General features: G+C 39.0%; 1 protein-coding gene across 2 annotated transcripts in view; it reads right to left on the bottom strand.

Moving 5' to 3' along the window:
* LOC109400776 (heat shock 70 kDa protein 4) overlaps window positions 1–19,426 on the bottom strand; it is a 34,204-nt gene extending 14,778 nt beyond the window's left edge. Inside the window, exon 1 of one of the 2 annotated variants that reach the window (XM_029875328.2) lies at window positions 18,907–19,426. In XM_029875328.2, coding sequence (XP_029731188.1) covers window positions 18,907–19,013 — 107 coding nt within the window. In that variant the 5' untranslated portion in view covers window positions 19,014–19,426. The remainder of the gene's footprint in view (window positions 1–18,906) is intronic. The other variant, XM_062855858.1, reaches the window with a different exon arrangement.
* Between the last annotated feature and the right edge of the window lie 2,137 nt (window positions 19,427–21,563).

Raw genomic sequence — 21,563 nt, 5'->3', positions numbered from 1 at the left:
CCGTCATCGATTACACATTTTTCTCGGAACACGCTGCCATATGTTTAGCACCTGATCAGAACACGATTAATGAAATATTTCAACTAGTTAGATTGGGACATATCACGTGTGTCTTCATCTACCTGATGAAACATAGAGATTGGCTATCACAATCGCCATAGCAGAACGTTACGACTCAATCAACCGGAAATATTGCGGAGAGCCAGTTCTATGTGGAATTATAAAAACAAGAACATCGATCAACTCATCGTGGTCGTAGGGGGGCACACCAAAACGCCAGATGCGAACAAAATTCGGTCATCTAAATAAACGACTGGCGAACCACGACGACGCGACGCGACGATGTCATTTGCTAGCTGGACTGGAAGGATGACCACCAAAAGCAAACTGGCGACGGACGGGAGACATGGATGACTAACCTTCGCTCGCTCGACATCGTTGGCACCCCATAATATCGCTTGTACCTATACAGACTGTCACAGCGATTTCAACGGCACCAAACCAGCTCGAAAGACAAAAACTGAAAATCAACTACAGGCTTGCTCTTGAATTCTTTCAGAACCGCCATCGTAGTTCGTCAAAAGAAAACTTTGTTTAAATAAAGAAGAAAGTCAGGATTTAGAAATAATGTGAACATTGTAGACACAAATTTTAAGAAGAGAACTTGACAGAATTTCTGACAATGAATCTAAAAGAGACATTCTTGAAAGGTTTCTTTCTGATGCCTTCAGAGATTGAACATTGCCGCTACGATAATTTTGAACGACTTGTTTTGAACTGATTAGAACTTGGAAAATACTTATATCGTGTGGAAGGTGGTAAGATATTTTGTGTAACAGACAAGTCCAGAACATTTCTGCTGGAGATCCCGGCTGAATCGCACAGGGAATCGGAACCGGATAGTTTAGCATTCACTAACTGAGCTTAGGAAGGCCTGTTAGGAAACCATTCGCCTTCCGTCAAATCGCTAGACAGATCTACACCATTATGAACCCCAATATGGTTCACAGATCATCGTCACTATTAATGACTGCGAATGAACTTGAGAAAGGATTTATAGATCTTGTCCATCGTAATTCCACGAACAGATAGCAGATGAGTTCACCACCGGTCTATGGATGACATGTTACTTTAGCGGAGCTCATGCGACATGGTTCTGTAAATCGTCAGCAACCATTAAGCTCAATGTTTTCACGCCGACGCATTCCCTCTTGTTTTGTAGTTTATAACAACCGGACGGAATCACACACACCTGATTTGACCGTCGGGCGTCGAGGGAGAGAATAATTAAATTAATAAGGCAGACGCAGCAGCAGAGTGCATTTTGAAGGCGAATGTGGGCGACGTTACCGTGTCATCGGGGTTTCATTGCCCGTTTTCGGTATCCGTGTGCGATTCGAGCGATTTATTGGACGAACACTGTTTTCGAGTTTATTGATTTATTACAGAAAGCTCGCCTTTATTGTGCTGCGATAAATATCTACGATAACGAACTGTTTTATTATGGCAGCAGTTTGGTTCCAGGAATCAACTAGAAGAAATTATCTCGTATTTGATATCTTCTTCTTTCTTCTTTATGGCTCTACACCCCCGCTGGGACTTGGCCTGCGTCGCTTCAAAAAAGTGTTCTTTGAGCACTTTCACAGTTATTAATTGAAGGGCTTTCTGTGCCCCTGCCATTGCATAAATTTGTATATTGTGAGGCAAGTACAATGATACGATAACTATGCCCAAGGAAGTCGAGAACATTTTCCCGACTGGAACGGGAATCGAACCCACCATCTCCGGATTGGCGATCCATAGCCTTAACCACTAGCCTAACTGAAGACCATTTGATATCTTGATTTTTTTTTAATGATAGGAATGTTTCGTTCCAATCAGTCACAACGTCTAATATGTCAACGTCGTGGTTCAAGAACCCTGGAAAAATAATTTCACATGAATCCTATAATGACGTTTGGTTGGCGGGAAGAAGATGATTTGAACACTGATCGGGTTTCCACTTACGACTATCTCAACGAATGCAGTTGCAACCGCAAAGCATATCCTGAAACAAAGTGTATTAGCCTATTAAAAGAGCTTTATCAATAATTTCGTAATCACTGCTACCATGTGGCATAACGTTTGATAACGTCTAAACAACCCGGATCCTGAATGCCTGAACATAGGTACGTAAACCATTGCAAAACGCATATCGTTCAGCTGTGCCATAAATGCTGTTCTCGGTCAGCCTAGAAATCTCTGTATTGTCGGTAGTGCTTGTATCAATTGGTTAAGAATAACACTACGAATCGCCTGTTCGGTTCCACTAACAGGTGACCCCTAATTAGGTGTGAAGCGGCTATACGCTTACTGTGCCAAGGAATGAATGGTTAGTATAAGGATGGTTAGTATGTTCTTATTGGTTTTCGCAGTGTTCACTGTGTATTTTCGCCTCTGGCCTTACTCAATCGATGCCGATCTGGAGTTATCGCTGTTGTTCTTATTGTGCTGTGATTTCAACGAGTTGAATTATGCCTAGTTTGGGTAATGGCTGCGGTTAGAATCGCTCGGATCAATCTTCAGCATAAAAGAACAGCAACGACCAATTTTATGCAGACTTATGCAAAATGGTACAGCCCAAGTGGCTTTAGTCCAACAACCTTACTTCTATCTACAGGGGATGGCCAAAATGATTGGGATAGGCAACTTTTTTTTCTCTCACAAAAAAGTTCAACAAGCTAGAACTTTTCATAGAGCGCATAAAAAAATCTCAAATTTTGACTGTTTGTCAACCTATTATGTGTGCATCATTGGTACAAATTTGGGCTCGATTGATTAATATTTCGCAAAGTTAGAACTGTTCGCGTAAAACACTATTTTTAAGACAACTCATTTTTGAGGTGTCATATCTCGGAAACCAGTGAACCGAATTGAATGAAATTTTGAACGTACACTAACAATATGTAAATGCTTCACAAACAATTAAAACATAGGTACTTTTTAAACATTGAAAAAAGTTATCATGGATTGACACTTTTTCGATTTTTCTCGAAAAAATGATTTTTTTTTACATCAACGTCAATAAATTTTAGTATTGATATCCAAAGATTTTCCACTTCTGTTATCAAGTTCTATCTAATCAAATATATTAGAGCCTATTTAGATTGAAGGAAGAACACATTCAGTAATTTTTGTGTGGTATTGTAAATTTGACTTATTTTCCTCTATATGGGTAAAAATTTCAATCCGGTATAACTTAATTCGCCGTGAGAAAATATAACATTTTATAACGTCGTATTAAGTATCAATATATTGTTGATAATCGTTAAAAAATTCATTCAATTCGGTTCACTGGTTTCCGAGGTATGACAATTCAAAAATGAGTTGTCTAAATAATAGTGTTTTAGCCGAACGGTTCTAACTTCGCGAAAAATTAATCAATCGAGCCCAAATTTGTACCAATGATGCACATATAATAGGTTGAAAAACAGTCAAAATTTGAGATTTTTTGATGCACTATATTAAAAGTTACAGCATGTTGATTTTTTTTTGTGGGAGAAAAAAAGTTGCCTATCCCAAACATTTTGGCCATCCCCTGTAGGTAACCTTGTAAACTGGGTGTTTCCTACTTCCAGTAAACATGAAACAGCAATACCACATGTCATTCCTCGAGCATGTGTGCTTGTCAACATTGCAATCGTTGCTATATTGATCGGTTAACTAACTACCAGAGATGTATGTGCTATTGCAATAGATGTAGGGTATATGTACCATTCCTTGGCCTAATTTACAAGCCGCCTTGACAATTCAGGCCAAACATGTCTAAAGGTCCTATCTGCAGAAGAGAGGATCTCTTTGGTTTCCCTCTCTTTCGTTAATATATCAGCTGTTTATTTGTATTAGGATTGTCTCCTTGCATTGAACGATAGTCAAAACAATCGTCTTTTGATTTGCACTGCAAAAATAGTTGAAAAGTGTACCATTGCATTGCAATAATTGAAAGAGAAAGTGAACAAAGAGAGCTTCTCAAATGCAGATAGGACCTATTGAAATGTTTGGCCAGAATTTTGACCATGACTCATGAATTAATAGCACTAGAAATAATATGTTGACCCTATTACACACTCTAGGCAATGCATGTTTCCCCAACTAGAAGTAAACTAACATAAATATTCAATAATTTACTTATTTAAGTTAAACAGATTCGATGCGACGGTATGCAAAGTTGGTCTATGGTGCAAAAATTGGCCTATTAGTCGATACAACGTTGGCCTATTGATTTCCATGCACTAGAACCACTTATTATCTCATTTTTTCAATATTTCTGCTGAAGTATTATCTCTGTTTGTTGACCAATCTTACTTGTAAATTACACTTTCGGAGCCAAATTTAAAAAAACGATATATAAACCACTTAGGGCCGATTTCTTCACCTCGGCTTAACCGGTAAGCCAGGCTTACCCATACAGTTAAACCTGGTTTAATGCTTAAGCCCGGGTGAAGAAATCGGCCCTTAAACTAAAGTTCTTTTCTAATTTATTAACAAAAACAACACAACCCTATTATTGTGTTATATTTTTACAGTCATCGTACACAAAATCTTTCTTCCTGTTTGTTCTTTCTGATTCTTACGCAAGCAATATAGTTGACGCCACTTTATTGGTGTTTTTGACGTCACTTTACTGATGGGCCAAGATTTGGGTACATACATGGTGAAAAAAAATGTTCTCAATATTCGGCTTACATTCAATTTGTAAAATATTTATTATTCGTTGAAAACAAATATACAAGTTCAAAATAGCGTCTTTGACCGTCGCATCAAATGTTCAGTTATTGAAAAGTCAGCTCGAAATGTTCCTGAATCATGCCATTTATGATCATGTGTATAGACTACCCACTAAGCCGAAGAATCATGGCGTCTACAAAAGCTAAACAAAGTGAAATTTTCATTCAATATTAATGCTCCAAAGTGCTAAAATTGAATCGAAATGTTACAGTTGTTTGCCGCATAGCTTTTCCGATATCCAGTTATGCGTGTTTGTTTGAGTTTTTGGATAACGTTGAGATAGGCCGAACGAGGGGACTATGGCAACGAAGCATCCCGATACCCTATCTGTTGGAAACCTCAACAGGAAATACGTCTATTTTTCGGTTTATTTACCGCATCATGAACTATCTTCTACGGATTTTTCCAAACAAGTCATCGCATACTGTACTTAAAAAAGCCTTCCATCAGTGAAGTACTAGATTGAAAGTAGTGAGCTGGATTTTTGTATGGTGAGATGTTCAATTCTCCATTTTTGCAATGAATTGGTGCAAACAGCGTGGGTTATATGATTTTTTGGCTAATTTGATGCTGTTTGAGCAAAAGTTTGGGTAACTTTGTTGTTCTATTGTTGGTAGTGATGCTAATGCTTACCATATCATCTGGGGCAGCTCAGACATTAACTTGAGAGACTGCAGTTTGATGGTATACTTAACCATTTGAAGCCGGAATTTTTCCAAGCGTTATTCTGGAGTGTTTTCTACGTTTTTCTGTAGTTTTGGTGGTCAATAGTATAAAAACGGTAGAATATTATGCGGAATATTTTTTTCTGGATATCCTAGGTCATCCTAACTATTCTAAAGTTTAGATTCTTAAGTCTACGGGTGTAACGGTAACTTCTTTCATTATACAAAGCTACGATTTGCAATCTATCATGTCCAGTTATTCATCTGAAAGGTTAATAGACAGTATCAGATCAGACGGGATATCCTAGGTCATCCAAACTGTTCTTGAGTTTAGATCCTAAAGTCTACGAGTGTAACGGTAACTTCTTTCATTAAAAGCTATCTAGTCTACTGAAAGTTACAGTGGTTGCTTTTATCAACTATGCTTTATAACAGTAAGAAGCCCATAATATATCAAAAATATATAACAACGCGTATTGTTCCTTTAACTGTTTTGGTAAGTACAGTGGATGATGTAACACTACTTAACGTAGTGACAAAAGCTATTATCACAAGTGTAGACCTGAAGCTATGGTCTCCAGAATAGTGTTGTTGTTCTGGAATATCTCAAAACTATCTTGAAATGACTCATGATATGCTAAGGGATCACAGATTACAGTCTAAAGTTCATTGTGAGACTAACTACTGTTACTGTCAAGAGGTTAACTTCAGGATAGTTTGAACGACCATCAGTGTTCTAAAGGTTCATAATAATATATAGTAGATTTCAAGTTGGTCCAGTCACCGCGATTGATTATGCAACGTTCCTCAGCATGTCAGATATAGCTGATGTTACGAGTGTAGTCCTGAAATTTTAAACTAATAGATAATTTGGCAGACCTGAAACATTCCCATTGTGTCTCTAAATGAGATTTCAAGAGCTTCGTGGGTCTCAGCAGATTATACAATACGATCCTGAATGTCCCAAAGGATTATAATTTATACTTATACTTCAGATTGGTCCAGTAACCTCAGATAAGTATGCAACGTTGCTCAGTATAGCAGATATAGCTGTTGTTACAAGTCGTGAATTCCAAAGTAGTTAGGCTGACCTGAAATATCCCTGTAGTGTCTCTAAATGACATTTGAGGTTTCAAGAACTTCGCGGACCCCTGTAGATAATACAATAATATTATTTATAATGAAAACATATAAAGTTATTCTTGAAGATTTGAAGAACTTCATTATAGAATAGTTTGGACGACCCTAGATGTCCCAAAGGTTGATAATAAGCTAGTAGGTTCCAGTAACTGCGGCTGATTATACAGCATTACTCAGTATAACAGATATGGTCACTGCTACGAGTGTGGACCTGAAGTTCTGAACTTCAAGGTAGTTTGGCTGACCTGGCATGTCCGTATAGTGTCTCTAAATGACGTTGTAGATGTCAAGAGCTTCACGGATCCCAGTAGGTTATGCAATGCTATTATTTGTGGCGAAAATATATAAAACTAGCTGTACCCGGCAAACTTTGTCTTGCCTACTGCGTTTTTTTGACGTTTCAAGTTTCTATCCAAGACCAAGTCCCCGGTCACAACATGTATGGAAGATCGATTTTCAAAAACTCTCAATTTTTCCATGTTTTTTGGCCCATAAACCTTCCTTGGGTGAAAACTAACAGAACAAAACTTAGACGATCCGAATCGGACCATCCGTTCGCAAGTTATGCGCGGTCCCACGTATGCCACTGCATTTATATATATATAGATAGAAGATTATTTTTGTAGATTTGAAGGACTTCACTAAAGGGCAGTCTGGAAAACCTAGAACATCCCAGAATATAAACACCTTTTGATATTCTTGACGAAGGCTAAATGAATACATATAAACGTAGCCCACATCCAGGTTCAGCTTTTATAACAACTGGTATGTCAATTATTTCGTTTTTCCCATTTTCATGGTGTTCAGGATGTCCAAGGTTATCAATTAAGCCCCAAATACAAATATCTCCATTTTTCCCTAATAGAGGACTCAATTTGCAACCACTTTGCCTAAGGCAGTATTCTGTTTTATCGAATGGATGAATTTATACAGCCTTTCTATGTTGGGCTAATATATGACCCCTCCGGCTCCAAAGGGTTAAGTAGTACAGATCTTGGATGAAGAATTTTTATCTGATCATCGCTGCATCTTTTATGAACATATGAATGTTACTTTGCAAACTTTGCGTTTCAGGAATCTCCGATTAACCAACTGGAGTCTCTTAACTGATTTAGTTGCGGCCAAATTTCATGGATACTCACCATCCATTGACACTACAAATGATTTAGATGATGCCGTTGATACTACAACGGCCTTCATCATGGAAGCTTTTAAAGAAATTTGCTCTATGCGGTCTGTGAAGACTACAAGAGGAACCTCTTGGTGGAACTCTAATCTGGCCAAGCTCAGGAAACAATGTAGAAAGAGTTGGAACAGACGACGTTCGACCCGCAAGGCCTACCAGAATGATCTTCGATCTGCTGAACGATCCCGGCTAGAAAAAAAAACTTTGCACAAATGTTTCCAGATGTAGTGAAGTCAGTCGGTTGAGCAAATGCTTGGATTTCCGAGTGAACCAACTTCGTTTTCCAAATGGCGATTTCATTTCGTCTGATGAGCAAGTTATTATTATTATTATTATTATTTATTTTAACTTAAAATTTTGAAAGAGGGAAAAACTGATGAGCAAGTTCTGGAATGCTTTTTCAGTATACACTTTCCCAGATGTGTGGATATTACATCTTAGGATGAATCTAATGTCTTTTCATGTGATTATGATCCCTGGCTTCAGCTCGAAGTATTGTAACTATAGAATCGATTCAGGGGGCACTAAATAGCTCTGCTCTATTCAAATCTCCTGGAGCAGATGGGATGCATCCTATATTGCTTCAGAAAAAAATTGATTATTTCGAACATGTTTGGAAAAAAAATTCTCGTTTTCAGTTTTGCTACAGGTTACATTCCCAAATCTTGGCGGGATATTACTTTTAAGTTTATTCCGAACGTGGGTCGTGCGTCGTATGAACAAGCAAAGATTTTCAAACCTATCAGTTTGACAGGTTTTATTCTGAAATTCTCCGAACCCATTGTGGATCATCACATCCGTGATGTTCATCTAGCCAATGTGCCTCTTCATGTGAACCAACATGCCTACTGATCTGGTAAGCCCACTGTGACTCTTCTACACAAGGTTATTTAAGATATCGAAAAGGCATTCGCTCAAAAGCAATCATGCTTGTGTGTTTGCTTGGATATCGAGGGTGTCTTTGACAACGTTCCTTTCTATGCTATATTGGGATCATGGTGCATCTCCAATGATTTTCAATTGGATTCACCAAATGCTCGAAAACCGACATTTCTTCTCGACATTGCGTCAAGCAACGGTTAGAAAATTGAGTGTTTGTAGATGCCCTAAAGGGGGAATCTTGTTACCACTTTTGTGGAATCTCGCAGCGTATACGCTATTGAGGCAACTCGGTTTTGCAGACAACTACCTAACACTGATAGTCGGTATGTGCATCAGCACCCTTTTCGACCTGATGCGAAGCGCCCTTCAGGTTGTTGAGGGTTGGTGTCGCCAATATGACCTTTCGGTAAATCCGAGTAAAACATCTATATTGCTCTTTTCACGGAAAGGACCGTAATGGCGTTCGATCATTGCGTCTCTTTGATTCTAAAATTGACGTGACTGAACATGTAAAGTACGTTGGAATCAGTCTTGATGCAAGGCTTACCAGGACACTTCATACAAAGTTCAGAATCAAGAAAGCTTGTGTGGCATTCGGGCAAGGCTGAGACAAGTTCCAAACTTTATTCTTTAACATTAATAATTCGGTGTTTCGTTCAGTAAAAGAACGCCTTAAACTTTCTTGGATATCAGTCTACAGCGTTCCGATGTGCTTGGAAATATGATAAAAATTCAGGAATCTCCCTTGGAGTAGCAATCTATCAGATAACTTTAGAAAAGAAATTCAGCCAGATGGTTTGTGTCCCACGCTTTCCATAGGTTTGTCTTATTGAACATTATCAGACGAGCAGACCAAAAAATTTAGCAAAATTAGCATAAGTCTGGATTAATATCAATCACGGGGACACACATCTAACCTGCCGAAGCCAGAAGCGGTTTTACAACTTTGTTGGTTTTGGTCTTGTTGCAACCACCGAGATTCCCGTTTTAGGAATTTGACAACTCTGCTCGTCACTTTGAATGGCAAGAGCCGTGAACGAGTCGCGTGACATAATCAAAACAGCTAGCGTTGCTCCCATATAGATCACCACAAACGCCGTACTACCCATAACTTCGCATATCGAGACATGCTTTCTTGTTTTTTTTTTCGTTTACCCTTACTCATACCTAGTCAGTGGGAATGTTTGTATGCTTTAGACCCCACTTCTGAGGCTGACTGACTGTGACGACTGCGCCGCCCCACAGTACCACTCAGCCAGACAAACAGAGTTGGGACGGACTGGAGTAGTAGCAATGCAAAAGAACACAGTTATGAAACAAGTTCCATGAACGACCGGGTCAGAGCGGAAACGAGGTTCATATGGCATATGCATTGCAGCAGAACCATCGTCGTCTTCGTCGTCGTCAGGCAAAAAGTATTGCACGGAACGGACACATTTTGATTCCCTTAGCGGAGTTATTCATCATTGGACACACGGACAGACCTGCGGCAACCGGTCGATACGACCGTTTGACAGCTGCCACGAGCACTCGGATTAACTCAATGGAAGATTATTATGCGATGCGTAGACATATGCAAAATGCATTCCATGCAAACCTGTCCAATGATTTTGCACAGAGAAACACATCAAACTTAAGTAGGTACATATCTTATGAACGAGCGATCTTGACCCACAACGCAAAACCGCAGCAGCAGTTCACGAACCAATCGATGCGCATACGGTCGGTATCGTAGCGTATCGTATTTGGGTTTGCCCTTATAAGGTCGAACGTCATCGGTCTTCGGTCGCTGGGTGTTGTTGTTGTTGTTGAGGGTCGATGTTGTTGTTCAACTTCAGACAGACACTGTCGAACTACGAAGAAAGTTGCTTCACGTTGACCTACTCCTGGGTGGTGAGCGAAGGTACGATGACAATGGGTAATAAATTGTTGTGATGTCTGACACTGTGCGAATTGAAGCAGACAGGGTGTGGGCACTTTTCGCTATAACTTAGTCAATTCTAGGCAATCAACTTGAACAAAAAATTAAATCAATAGGTATGAAATGGCTGAATTATAGCGGAAAGTGCTTAAATGATCCCATACCCTACCTAAATAAGCATATTTAAAAAACGCAATGTAACATATAATCAAGTACTTTGAAAACTAATAGTAATACCAGTGTTTTTAAATCTATCTCAGTAGTTTCTTTACGAGAAAATCCTTAGGCGTTATGAATGTTTGAAATAAGTTCAGTGTCTTAACTTTCCGTTGCTCTATCACATTCTGTAAGTTTTTGATTATGACAGCCAGAGTTTAAAATTTTCATTTTCAGTAAGTGAAATACAACGTGAATTTTGAAAATTCTCAACTGAGAGATTAAAATAAAATTCATTTTGGTGAATGAATTTTTTCACCCTTAATTCATTTTTCAGTCACTGACAATTTTCACTGATAAATATAACTAGACCATAATTTCCGATTATTCTTCGAATCACTTCAATCACTTTAGTAGTTAATTAGAATACTAATTAACTACCCTATTTGTCTATTAAGTGTGTGTCTGTTAACATAAATTGGACATTTAAATACGACGTGCGAAAAAATATTCGTGACAAAGAATTGAATGAATAAAGAGAGGCATTCAGCTGACAATGAATGTTGTCACGCACGAATGAAAAAATGATAATATCAATCTTCACTTTCAACCTTCGAATTTTTTACACACTGATGACAGCAACGAAAAGACTCACTAAGTATAAAAAATAAGTATCATTAATGTGCAATGTGTCTCAATGGATGTGATTACACAAAAATACATTCGATCGTCTCGTGCATCTCACGTTACCGTTGAAAAAAAAACAGTGAGTAGCAAGCAGTCAGTGATGATAAGACTTTCCATAGGCGGCTTCATCTTCCGCAGCTGAGCATCTCTCATCTACAGACACCTAGACCCCGGGTGAGTAGGTGAATTTCCATGGTGATTACCAATACCGACGACTCTTCCGCATTTTCTTGACGTCTAGTTGAATAGAGGAACCCACTCAGGGCGCCCCTGCTGTTGGGCTCCCCTTGTGCTTCTGTTTCCACGCGACTAAACCGGAGTATCATCGCACATACACTTGTAAAAATCAGCGTTATCAGGCGATTTACCTACAGTAAAATCAGATGACATTGAACAGAGGTTCTCAAGCGAGATGGCTGTGACCACATGCATGCAAATAGTGCTTGCAATAAAATAAAATTTTATAAAATATACAGTTGATGTCCAGAACCATTTAGATGACAAAAGAGCTAAATACATGCCATTGAGAGATCAATCCAAGAGCACTGAAATGTATCCCATTGCCATCGTTTCATCCGTATTTTGCAATGCCTGATTCCAGCCCATGTTCAAAAATAAAACAGCATCTTCTCGAGAATTTTCAATATCTCTATATCTATACACTCTTGCGTATCGTGCTATATTATACGAAGCAGCGCTTCTCGATTGAAGGGCCAAGTTTTATTGGCAATTGTGTAAACCTCGAGATCTAGCCTGATCCAGCCGCATGTATCACAGAGAGGAACCGAAGTTTCCATCTGGAGAGCATGACGCCTCTGATTTGCTATAGGAGCTCAGAAACCTCATTGTCTGGGATGCCTGCGAGGCAACACTTCGTCAAAGGTTATGTTTGAATAACTTAACACCTCGATCAGTGAATCAAAATTTAACCATCGCGCAACAATAATGACAATGTCGCAACCTGCATTTGTTGCGACAATCCACCCAATGCGACATAAGATTGTCCCAACTTCAAAAGAATAGGGTGAAGATCGTGCACCACGAGTTTAGAGATTTTTAAGCCTTGCATTGCTATTTTCGATCGGAAGCTTCGAGTCGATTAACACTGCAACGCTGCTGAAGATCTATCTTGAAACAGTTTCGATTTTGGGTTTGTAATAATTTATTATTTACGAGTTGAAAAGTGCGCAACAAATTCAGCTTCCGTTTTGTCTGCAACAAAAATTTTTGAGATCATGTCATTATCTGTTACCAGTTGAGATAAGAGTATTCGCCGCGCCTTCTTTGTTGCTTGTTTTGTGCCTCTTTTGTTCGACAATTCTTTTCACTGGCACAAATGTCCCAAATGGAGGATAACGTGCCTCTGGAGCCGGCCTTCTGATACCTGATACCTGATCCCATTGAATCCCATCCAAATTCCAACTCCAGATATCTATGAAGTGGCCCAAGTTCTTGGACATATTCTGAGTAGATATCTAATCAGCATTTCCTCCCCATCCCCGCTGATCGTGAGGACCTGGCCACTCTCTAAAATAAAAGCTCTCATTTTTGAGTAGCGCCCATGCCGCACAGGGACTGTGTTGGAAACACACATTTTTTTAAATTGCTCGCACGCTCACATTTTTGCAAAATATCAATATTTTTCGGTATTTTAAGGTGGTTTATAAACCCAGTGAGGTTGCCATGTCGAAATTATTGCAAAATACATGCTCATATGAGCGTACGAGCAATTTTAAAAAAATGTGTGTTTCGAACACAGTCATGTGCGGCATGGATGTTTACTAAAAATGTGCAGGCCGAACACATTTTTGAGCGTAGCCGTTTTTGCGTGCAGGTAACGAACAAAGAGGTCGTTTAATGAAAGGTCTGTCAAGTCCCAGGCAGCTTTTCTGACGCATCTAACGTCTCTATCGACAGCCACCCCAGGATGTGTACGGTCGGCTATGTTATGCTAAGCTATGCTAACAATTCAGGATTGAGTGTGCAGCTTCTTGCACGATGCGTCGTCTCCCAGTCACCCAGTACCCCAAGACCTTCTCAGGTTCTGCAGACCAGATCTCACTGGGCTGCAAGCAAACACTATTTTGAAATCTTTGCCTGCGCGTGTAAAAATCACCACAACTGCAAAGCAGAAGTTTTGAGATTTCACGTTCTGTATTATAAAAACGACAGATATCACTCTGAATCTGGCCAATATTTTTCAAAAGATACCATTACGGGCAGTGTCTTATTACTAGGCTAGTGTTTGTAAATAGAGCTCTCTTGTTGAGCTCTAAGAGCTTTTTGGTTTTATAAGCATTTGGAGTTATAAATCCAATTGGATATCACCACAGAATAAGAATATCAAGAATGCCCATCCCGCTGATGCTCGGGGGGACACTGCCGCAGCGCTATCTGCAGATGAAAGTTCAACCTTCATGTGGTAGTGTGCGTTACTGATTGTATGCGGATACCAAAACATACGTACACCACCTTCTCTTCTGACAAATCACGAACACTGTTACATAATGTTTCCACCGTGAAACGCTTAGAGAGCGCCACTTGTCTTGTCGCTTGACGTATACATAAAAATCAAGACAAGAGAGGGCATTCTTTCTATTTTTATTCTTTGACATCACCTTCTGCTATGCTCTGGGATGTAAATCAGAGTTTATGCTCAGACAAAAAAAAACTGAATTTTCTAGGAATTTTGAAAGTTTATAATTCAATCATTACCCCAAATGGAGGAGAACGTGCCTTTGGAGCCGACCTATTGATTCATCCCAGAATTTCTATATTTTCTCCCGAGATTACTCACAGAACTTTTTTTCCGAGATGTCCCAGTTTTTCTCAGGATTTCTCTCGAAAATTCACTAAAGATAGCTCCAGTAGATCTTTGCGATGTTTTTCTCAAAAAAGCATAGAGACGAACCAGCCAAGGGCTGAAAGTCTCTTAAATAAAGATAAATCAATCAATCAATCAAAAAAGCATAATTTCTTCCAAGAACTCTCCAAAGTAACTTCGTAAGTTTTATCAGGATACATTCTGATAAAATCTAGTAAAGGGAGTAAAAAGTACAATAATCCCAAAAGGAACATTCAGAATCTCAGGGCAATTTCCGGTACAAGTTCTGGGAAGAGCTCTAGGAATAATCCGTGGAAAATCCCTAGAAAAATAATCTTAAGAGGATCACTGAAAGAAACAACTACCCTAAAAAAACCTGAAAAAAAAACATCTGATAGAAATCACGGGAAGAATGTCATGGAAAATATCAGCAATAGGAACTCCGAAAAAATATTAGAAAGTCAAGGATCTTCTTCTTCTTTATGGCTCTACGTCCCCAATGGGACTTGGCTTGCCTCGCTTCAACTTAGTGTTCTTCGAACTCTTTCACAATTATTCACTGAAGGGCCTTCTTTGCCTGCCATTGCATGAATTTGTATATTGAGAGGCAAGCGCAATGGTACACGATGCCCAGGGAGTCGAGAAAATTTTCCCGACTGGAACGGGAATCGAATCCGCCGTCTCCGGATTGACCATTAATAACCTTGACCATACGCGCCAACTTGTGACGTAGTTGGGGGGCAAGGCCTCTCAAAATCAATCAAATGCGGAAAATATCGACGCAGTTCATCTCATTTAGGCATATACACGTGAAAACTAGTGCATTGAGCTGAAAAAAGTTACATTTCGTCCAATTTTGGAGAGCTTCGCCCCCCAACTACGTCACAAGTTGGCGCCTATGACCTTGACCACTAGGCTAACTGGAGACCCCGCCAAGGATAAACTCAGAAAAATTTTGAGAAACAGAATCACCACCGGACGGAATCCTCTGAGAGCAGTTCCGAGTGAAATTTCAGGTGAAACTTCAAAAGAAATCTGGACAGAACCTTTAGGAAAGCCTGGAACTCCTGTAGTAATCCAGAGAGAAACTCTAAAAGTAAGCTCATGGAAATTTCTTGGAGAAATTATTACAGGAGAACTGTTTGAATGTTGAAAGAATAGGGGGACTCTCCGGTAGGAATTCAAAAAGGAATAGCATTTTTAGCAATATTTCGAAAGTAATTCTCAACTTCTTCCGGAAGAAATAAAAACTAATATTAGAAAACTTTTTTTAATCATAGGGTAATTGATCCGATCATGGAGGAGTTAAACACTGGGTTCATGTTTAAGCCACAATTGTATCGCCCCATAGATACAATTACATAGATTGAATTGAAAATAATAAAATCTATCCTTTGTCTACGGGAAAATAACGAAATATTGCCACTTTGAGGTTGTTATGAACATTTTATTCATTTTTTTTTTCTAGAAGAACATTGTGTTCCTAATGTTGCGGTACTTGTTCCTATTGTTGCGGAATCCTATGGGAATCATATGGAATACCGCTCGCAACATTAGGAACACAACAGCAAACATATTGAGGAAAATATTTTTTTAATGGGATTTTGGGCAAATCTTAAACACACAGATGGTGCAATCTCATAATTTAAACATAATACATCTGATTTTTTGGTAACATTTCAGTCGAAAAAGTGCTCAATTGCCATTACCGCAACATTAGCTACTATCACAACGAAGGGAACGATTACCCTACCAAGGATGTAGTAAACTCTGTGAACTTTACTTCTGTTCGGAGTAGTTCAACAAAATAATAGAAATCGCAAGTTTTTTTTAGTCATTAGATCGTTTTTTTTTTTAGTTTTGAGGAGCAACATTCTCCTGAGTATTCGAAATATTACCTGATTATTCCCTGATGAATAAAATCCCCTTACAATTCCCTGTTTTTCAAGTTTTTCCCGGTAGTATGCACCCTGTAAATATATGAACATGTTAATTTATGTCCTTAGTTCGCCTCCTGAAGGAATACTTTACGAACTTCTAGATGGCTCTTGGATGGATCTTTAAGAGAATTCTTGCAGAATTTTCTGAAGGCATTCTTGGAGGAATCCTCGTAGAAACTTTTCCTAGAATTCCTAGCAGGAATTTCTGGAGGAACCTCGAATGAACTTCTCAAAGAGAAATTTTTAGAGAAACCCCAAAAAAAATACTGAAGATCGAAAACATTTCGGAAAAGAAAGTATAGAGGCTTTTAACCTTCCCATTGCATCACGTTGAGAACAACTCACTGACGTAGTATACGGTTTATGTAAAAAATGACCTCAATACACAAGGAGGGTTAAGGAATTGCTGAGGAAATCCTCGGAGTAACTTCTGACGGAACCCTTCAAATAAATCCTGAGAGTTGAGAGCAGTGTCTTAATTTATCAAATTGCAGTCATCCCAACCGACGCCCAGAGGCTCTTGCGTCGTAGATTTGTTTTTGTTTTGATTATCGCCTCGACAACCCCTGCGCCACTCTCTGAAGATCAAGCGATGAAAAATTCATTACCTCGCTGTCTACTGATTTTTTACCACGGACTGATATTCAAAGTCAGCATACTCATCTTCAATATTGATATTTTTTGGTTTAAGCACGATTTAAAAGCAAAAAGTGCTGCTGGTGCATACCATTCACTTAAAGCAAGCATAATTACTAGAATTAGGGCAACATATTGACATTTGCGTGCCTTAAATAGCCTAAAATCACAAGAAGTCATTTCCAAATTAAAAAAAAAACATTCATATTCACCGAGCTCGGACTGAAGATCAAAACAGAACTTCAGCTACAGTTGATTACACTACGAGGCGTCGCTCTCATTGTCTTGCTTTCTCTTTGTCATGTTCATTCTCTGTGTCATGTTGGTGGTAGACTGCATTCGTTTATTTGTGTGCATTTTCGCACTGATTGAACATCATTGGGCTGAATTTTTTAGGCACTGGTTGAGAGAATCGTTGGGCAAAAAGGTAGATTTTTGTAAGAATCATCAATTTAACATATTGAAGCAAATATCTCTAGATTGAGTTTAAATAAGGGCGAAAGTAACAAGAGAGAGTTCTCTTCATCGACTCTCTCTTCTTCAAATTAAAGTGACAAGATGCAAGTATGGTTGCACTTTATGGTCATAAATCGCTAGGTTGCGATGCAATCTAGCGTCTAAGTGTAAAAAAGTTCGATTGAATTTGCATCTTGTCACTTTAATTTGCAAAAGAGAGTCGATGAAAAGAACTCTCTCATGTTACTTTCGCCCTTATTTAAACTCAATCTAGAATCTTGAGAAATTTCGAAATAAACTCTTGAAGGAACTCAACGAATCTTTGGTCAAAACGCCGGGAATATCTTCTTGGCATTTTCTTGAATAAAATTCTGGAAAAATCATTGAAGGAATTTTCGAGCATATATGTGGAGAAATTCTTGGGAGGACCTTCGACGGAATTGGAAAAGAATTTCACAAGAATTCCTAAATATATAATTTTTTGAGACATCTTCGGACGTATATGCGGAAAACTTTGAATAAGTCCTAGTAGGAATTTCCGAAAAAAAAACATTTAAGAACTTTAAAAGAAGCTTACAAATAAAAACTACAATAATTTTGAAAGTTCTCTAGAAGGATTTCTTCAAGGTTTTTCGGTTAATTCCTGATTGTTTAATTCAATTACTAATTGGTGCGGACCTGATCTTCTTCTATGTGGCCAACTTCTTACTAGAACTTGATCTGCTTCTCTTTTTCACACCGTCTCGGGATTGGCGATCCAAAGCCTTATCCACAAGGCTAACTAGAGACCCCGGACCTGGTGTGATGGTTAAGGAAAGGAAGCGAAAGTTAAGGAAGAAAAGTTAAGCGTGGGTCCCGAAATAAACAAGCCCGGATTAAACAAAACAATACATTCTATATAATGTTTGGCAAAGATCTCACGTGAATCGCCAGTAGAATCCTTTCGCGGTTTATTTTCATTCTTGGATTTTGGAATACTTAAGCCGAATGCATCTGGCATCTCTACGCAAGTTTGATTGAAAAGCCGTGCTACGTGGTTCGCGCACCAAAGTTGGTGAACCTCTGCAGCGCACCACCAGCCAGCCAGCGTTGCTTGGCAATGTGTGTGACACTTCGAGCACACACTACGAACCAAGCACCCATCAAGCCAATGAGGAGGCATGAGGTGTCCCTCTAAAAGTTCCATCATTGATTTTTCTTTTCGATCATCCGTTACCAGTGCCAGTCCGGTGCCGGAACCGAAACATCCACAATCTTTCATTCGGAATTCCCCAGAAACCGGCCCGCTGCGGTCGATTACCGTAGTGGAAAAATCGATAACCAGCGAGAATTTTCTCGAAGGGTTTTAGGTTATGTCGGTGAACAGTGGGTGGGGTGGTGAAACGCCGTACAAGGGAAAGGGGGTGGGGACTGCTGTCAGACGATAGGGAACCAGCTCAGACCATGTTCAGCGGATGTCCCCTACCGAAATCGATTATTAAAAATGAAGAACCCCTTTGCCCTGTAAAATTTAACAATCCTATCCAACCAAGCGACAAAACGTTCCATTTCCAATTCAATTTTACATAACATCATCCCATGCAATGCGGTACTCACAGAAACTATTGCGTATGGCTGGGCTGGAATCAGAAAAAAGAAATACTTACGGAGTGGCTCGCAAGCTGTAATCATTGGCGATGGTCTCGATTCCTCCGGCTTTGGCCACGGCGACGTAGCAGGACTCGTTACCAAAATCTATTCCGATCACTGACATTGTGCCGATTTGTTTGCTGCTGCAGCTGTTGTTTGTTCCAGCGAAATTTCCACTGTTTTATCACCAAGCGCCCTGCTTCCGAACAAGACCACTTTTTCTTCTCCTGAATCCACACCACACCACACACTAATTTTTCGCACTCTACCCTCGGACGGGAAAAAGAATGACCTTCACCGCGGATTTCGCACCTTCCGATTCCGAGAAAACTCTCTCGAGACACTTTCAAAACCTTATTCTTGCCACGCGTGTGCCGTTTTCCACTGCACTCAGCTTCTTTTTTCCTCCTTCTGTGTAGCAAATTCTGCTGGATTACTCACTCGCGCGAGGTTGACACGCAGCTACGACTAACAACCACGAGAAAACGATCTGAACTTTGCCGATGAAAAAATGAAACTGAACCAGCCAGCCAGCAGCGAACGGACGGGTGATTTTGCAGGCAGACACGCTTGCTCTCACCAACACCAAGACGAAAAGTGACAGCTGCGTCGGAGACGGACGTGATGTTGCACCAACACAGACGCGCTTTCTACTCGAAATTCTACAACGTTCTCGAAAATTCCTGATGATCGGCTGTCATGTTGACAGCTCGAAAAAAAGAAGTGCGTTCAAACTTTTCAAGGGAAAACGGTGCTAGCTCAGCGAAAGTACGAACTCGACGAAATATTGGAAGTTGCAAACCCAGATAAAAGATGTTTGTTTTTGCAATTAAGAGAAGATGTCTGGAGTAATTCGCGAATAAAGCGTAACTGTAGCAATAACATTGCGAAAACAACCGAATTTTGGTGATACAATTTTAATTCATATTTATTGACTATTTCATGAATTTATAGACTCTTAGACTAGTGCAGTTTCGTTTTAGTGAGATATAATTTGCACACTCACTGATATTAGTAGGCGTGTGCATCAAAACGTTTGACATTTTTTATCAAAACAACACTCAAATTAATTTACTGATAGAATCTAAGTGCAGAAAGCACATACATTACGAACGAGAGAGAAAAAAATCGTTCTAAGTGCAACTAATGCAAATTAAAAGTTACATTATTATATTTCATTCTTCCTATAATATATTTAGAGTGGGGCAACATAAAAAGTAACCCAGTCAACATAAAATCCAAACACAAACATAACAAACCGAATCGAACATGGCGCGCTCAGAAGACACACATTTGGTTGCGGAATATTGAAGAAAAAACTCTTCCATACGTGGTGCTCCGTCGCCCGAGTCGCTTGTTGTTTTTGAAGGTAAGTAGTGCACTTGTTATTCAATCTTTAAGAACCTTTTCAAACTACGTACATTCCTTTCGTATTTCCATAGAATTACACTTCATTGTCGCCGCTCCTTCACCGTCACCAAGGACGAACGCGTGGACGATTTTGGGAGCTGCCGGATCCTAGACCGAATGCAGCTGCGAGAAAAATGTACTTTTTGATCGGCCAACAGTTTGGTAGGGTCTAAATTGATCGATTTAGATGGATTTAGTGTCAAGTTTAACGAATAAAATCAGTTTGATCGTAGACTATGCGAAATTTGGATTTATTTACATTTTGAAGCTAATCCCACGTGTAAATTGTGTTATTATTCGTCATAATGAAAACTATGCACTGTACGATTGGAAATCAACAGCGATGCACATACATTCTATCATGATTGAATCGACAAAGACTCAATAGCGCTGCACTTATTTTCCAAGTGTAAAAGCAACTGGTCACAATCTAAGTGCAGAACTTTTAAATTTAATGTGTTCTTTATTCTGAGTGAAGAGAGACGAACTTACAGATGTCGACCTTCAGCAAAACTTGCTTTTGGGAAATATTCCGTGAAATGCTGCATCCGTGTGAAACGAGAGTTATTTTTTATTTTTCCCGGATGGTATGCACTGGCAATTTATTCTAGACCGGGCTATGTGCCCGAATAAAAAATACAGTAGAAAAACCGAACGTTATATTGTAACAGTACTATTTAGAACCATATTTTTACAATAGACACCACTGTAAAAATAAAAATACAAAAACAATAAGATGTAATGTTGGATACCATACCGTGAATTGTAAATAAGATTTTTACAATATATTATACAGGTTGTTAAGTATCGTAACAATATAAAAAAATATTTTTCTCCATATATATTTTTTTGCAAAACCATACATTTTATTGTTAATGAATTGTTCAAAATACTGATACGTGGGTTTAAATATACCGTACATTGTATGGTACATGAATGGTTTCAAACAATAAAATGTACCGTAAATAAATTGTTTTTAATTGTAATTTCACTACTGGTTATACATTTAATCAAATGGTTTTGGAATGGTTCTCTTTTGTTATGTTGAATTGTTTTACATTACATAAACCATATATTGTTATATTATCTTGCCATTTTCCTCCTGTTAATGGCATCTTAGGCTTATTAGATTTATTAGAATGCGCTTTGGGAATTCCCAGAGCGTTTTGGATAACCCTTCATATATAGGATCGCCCACGTCTAAGTCTGAGTAGTCTCTGATTGCATTAACAGTTGAAGCTTAGGCTCCCATTCCCCACCAGCC

The sequence above is a fragment of the Aedes albopictus genome, chromosome 3 (genome assembly GCF_035046485.1).
Source record: "Aedes albopictus strain Foshan chromosome 3, AalbF5, whole genome shotgun sequence".
Classification (NCBI taxonomy): Eukaryota; Metazoa; Arthropoda; class Insecta; order Diptera; family Culicidae; genus Aedes; species Aedes albopictus.
Note: the sequence above shows the minus strand (reverse complement) of the source record. Positions and strands in the feature narration are given on the sequence as shown.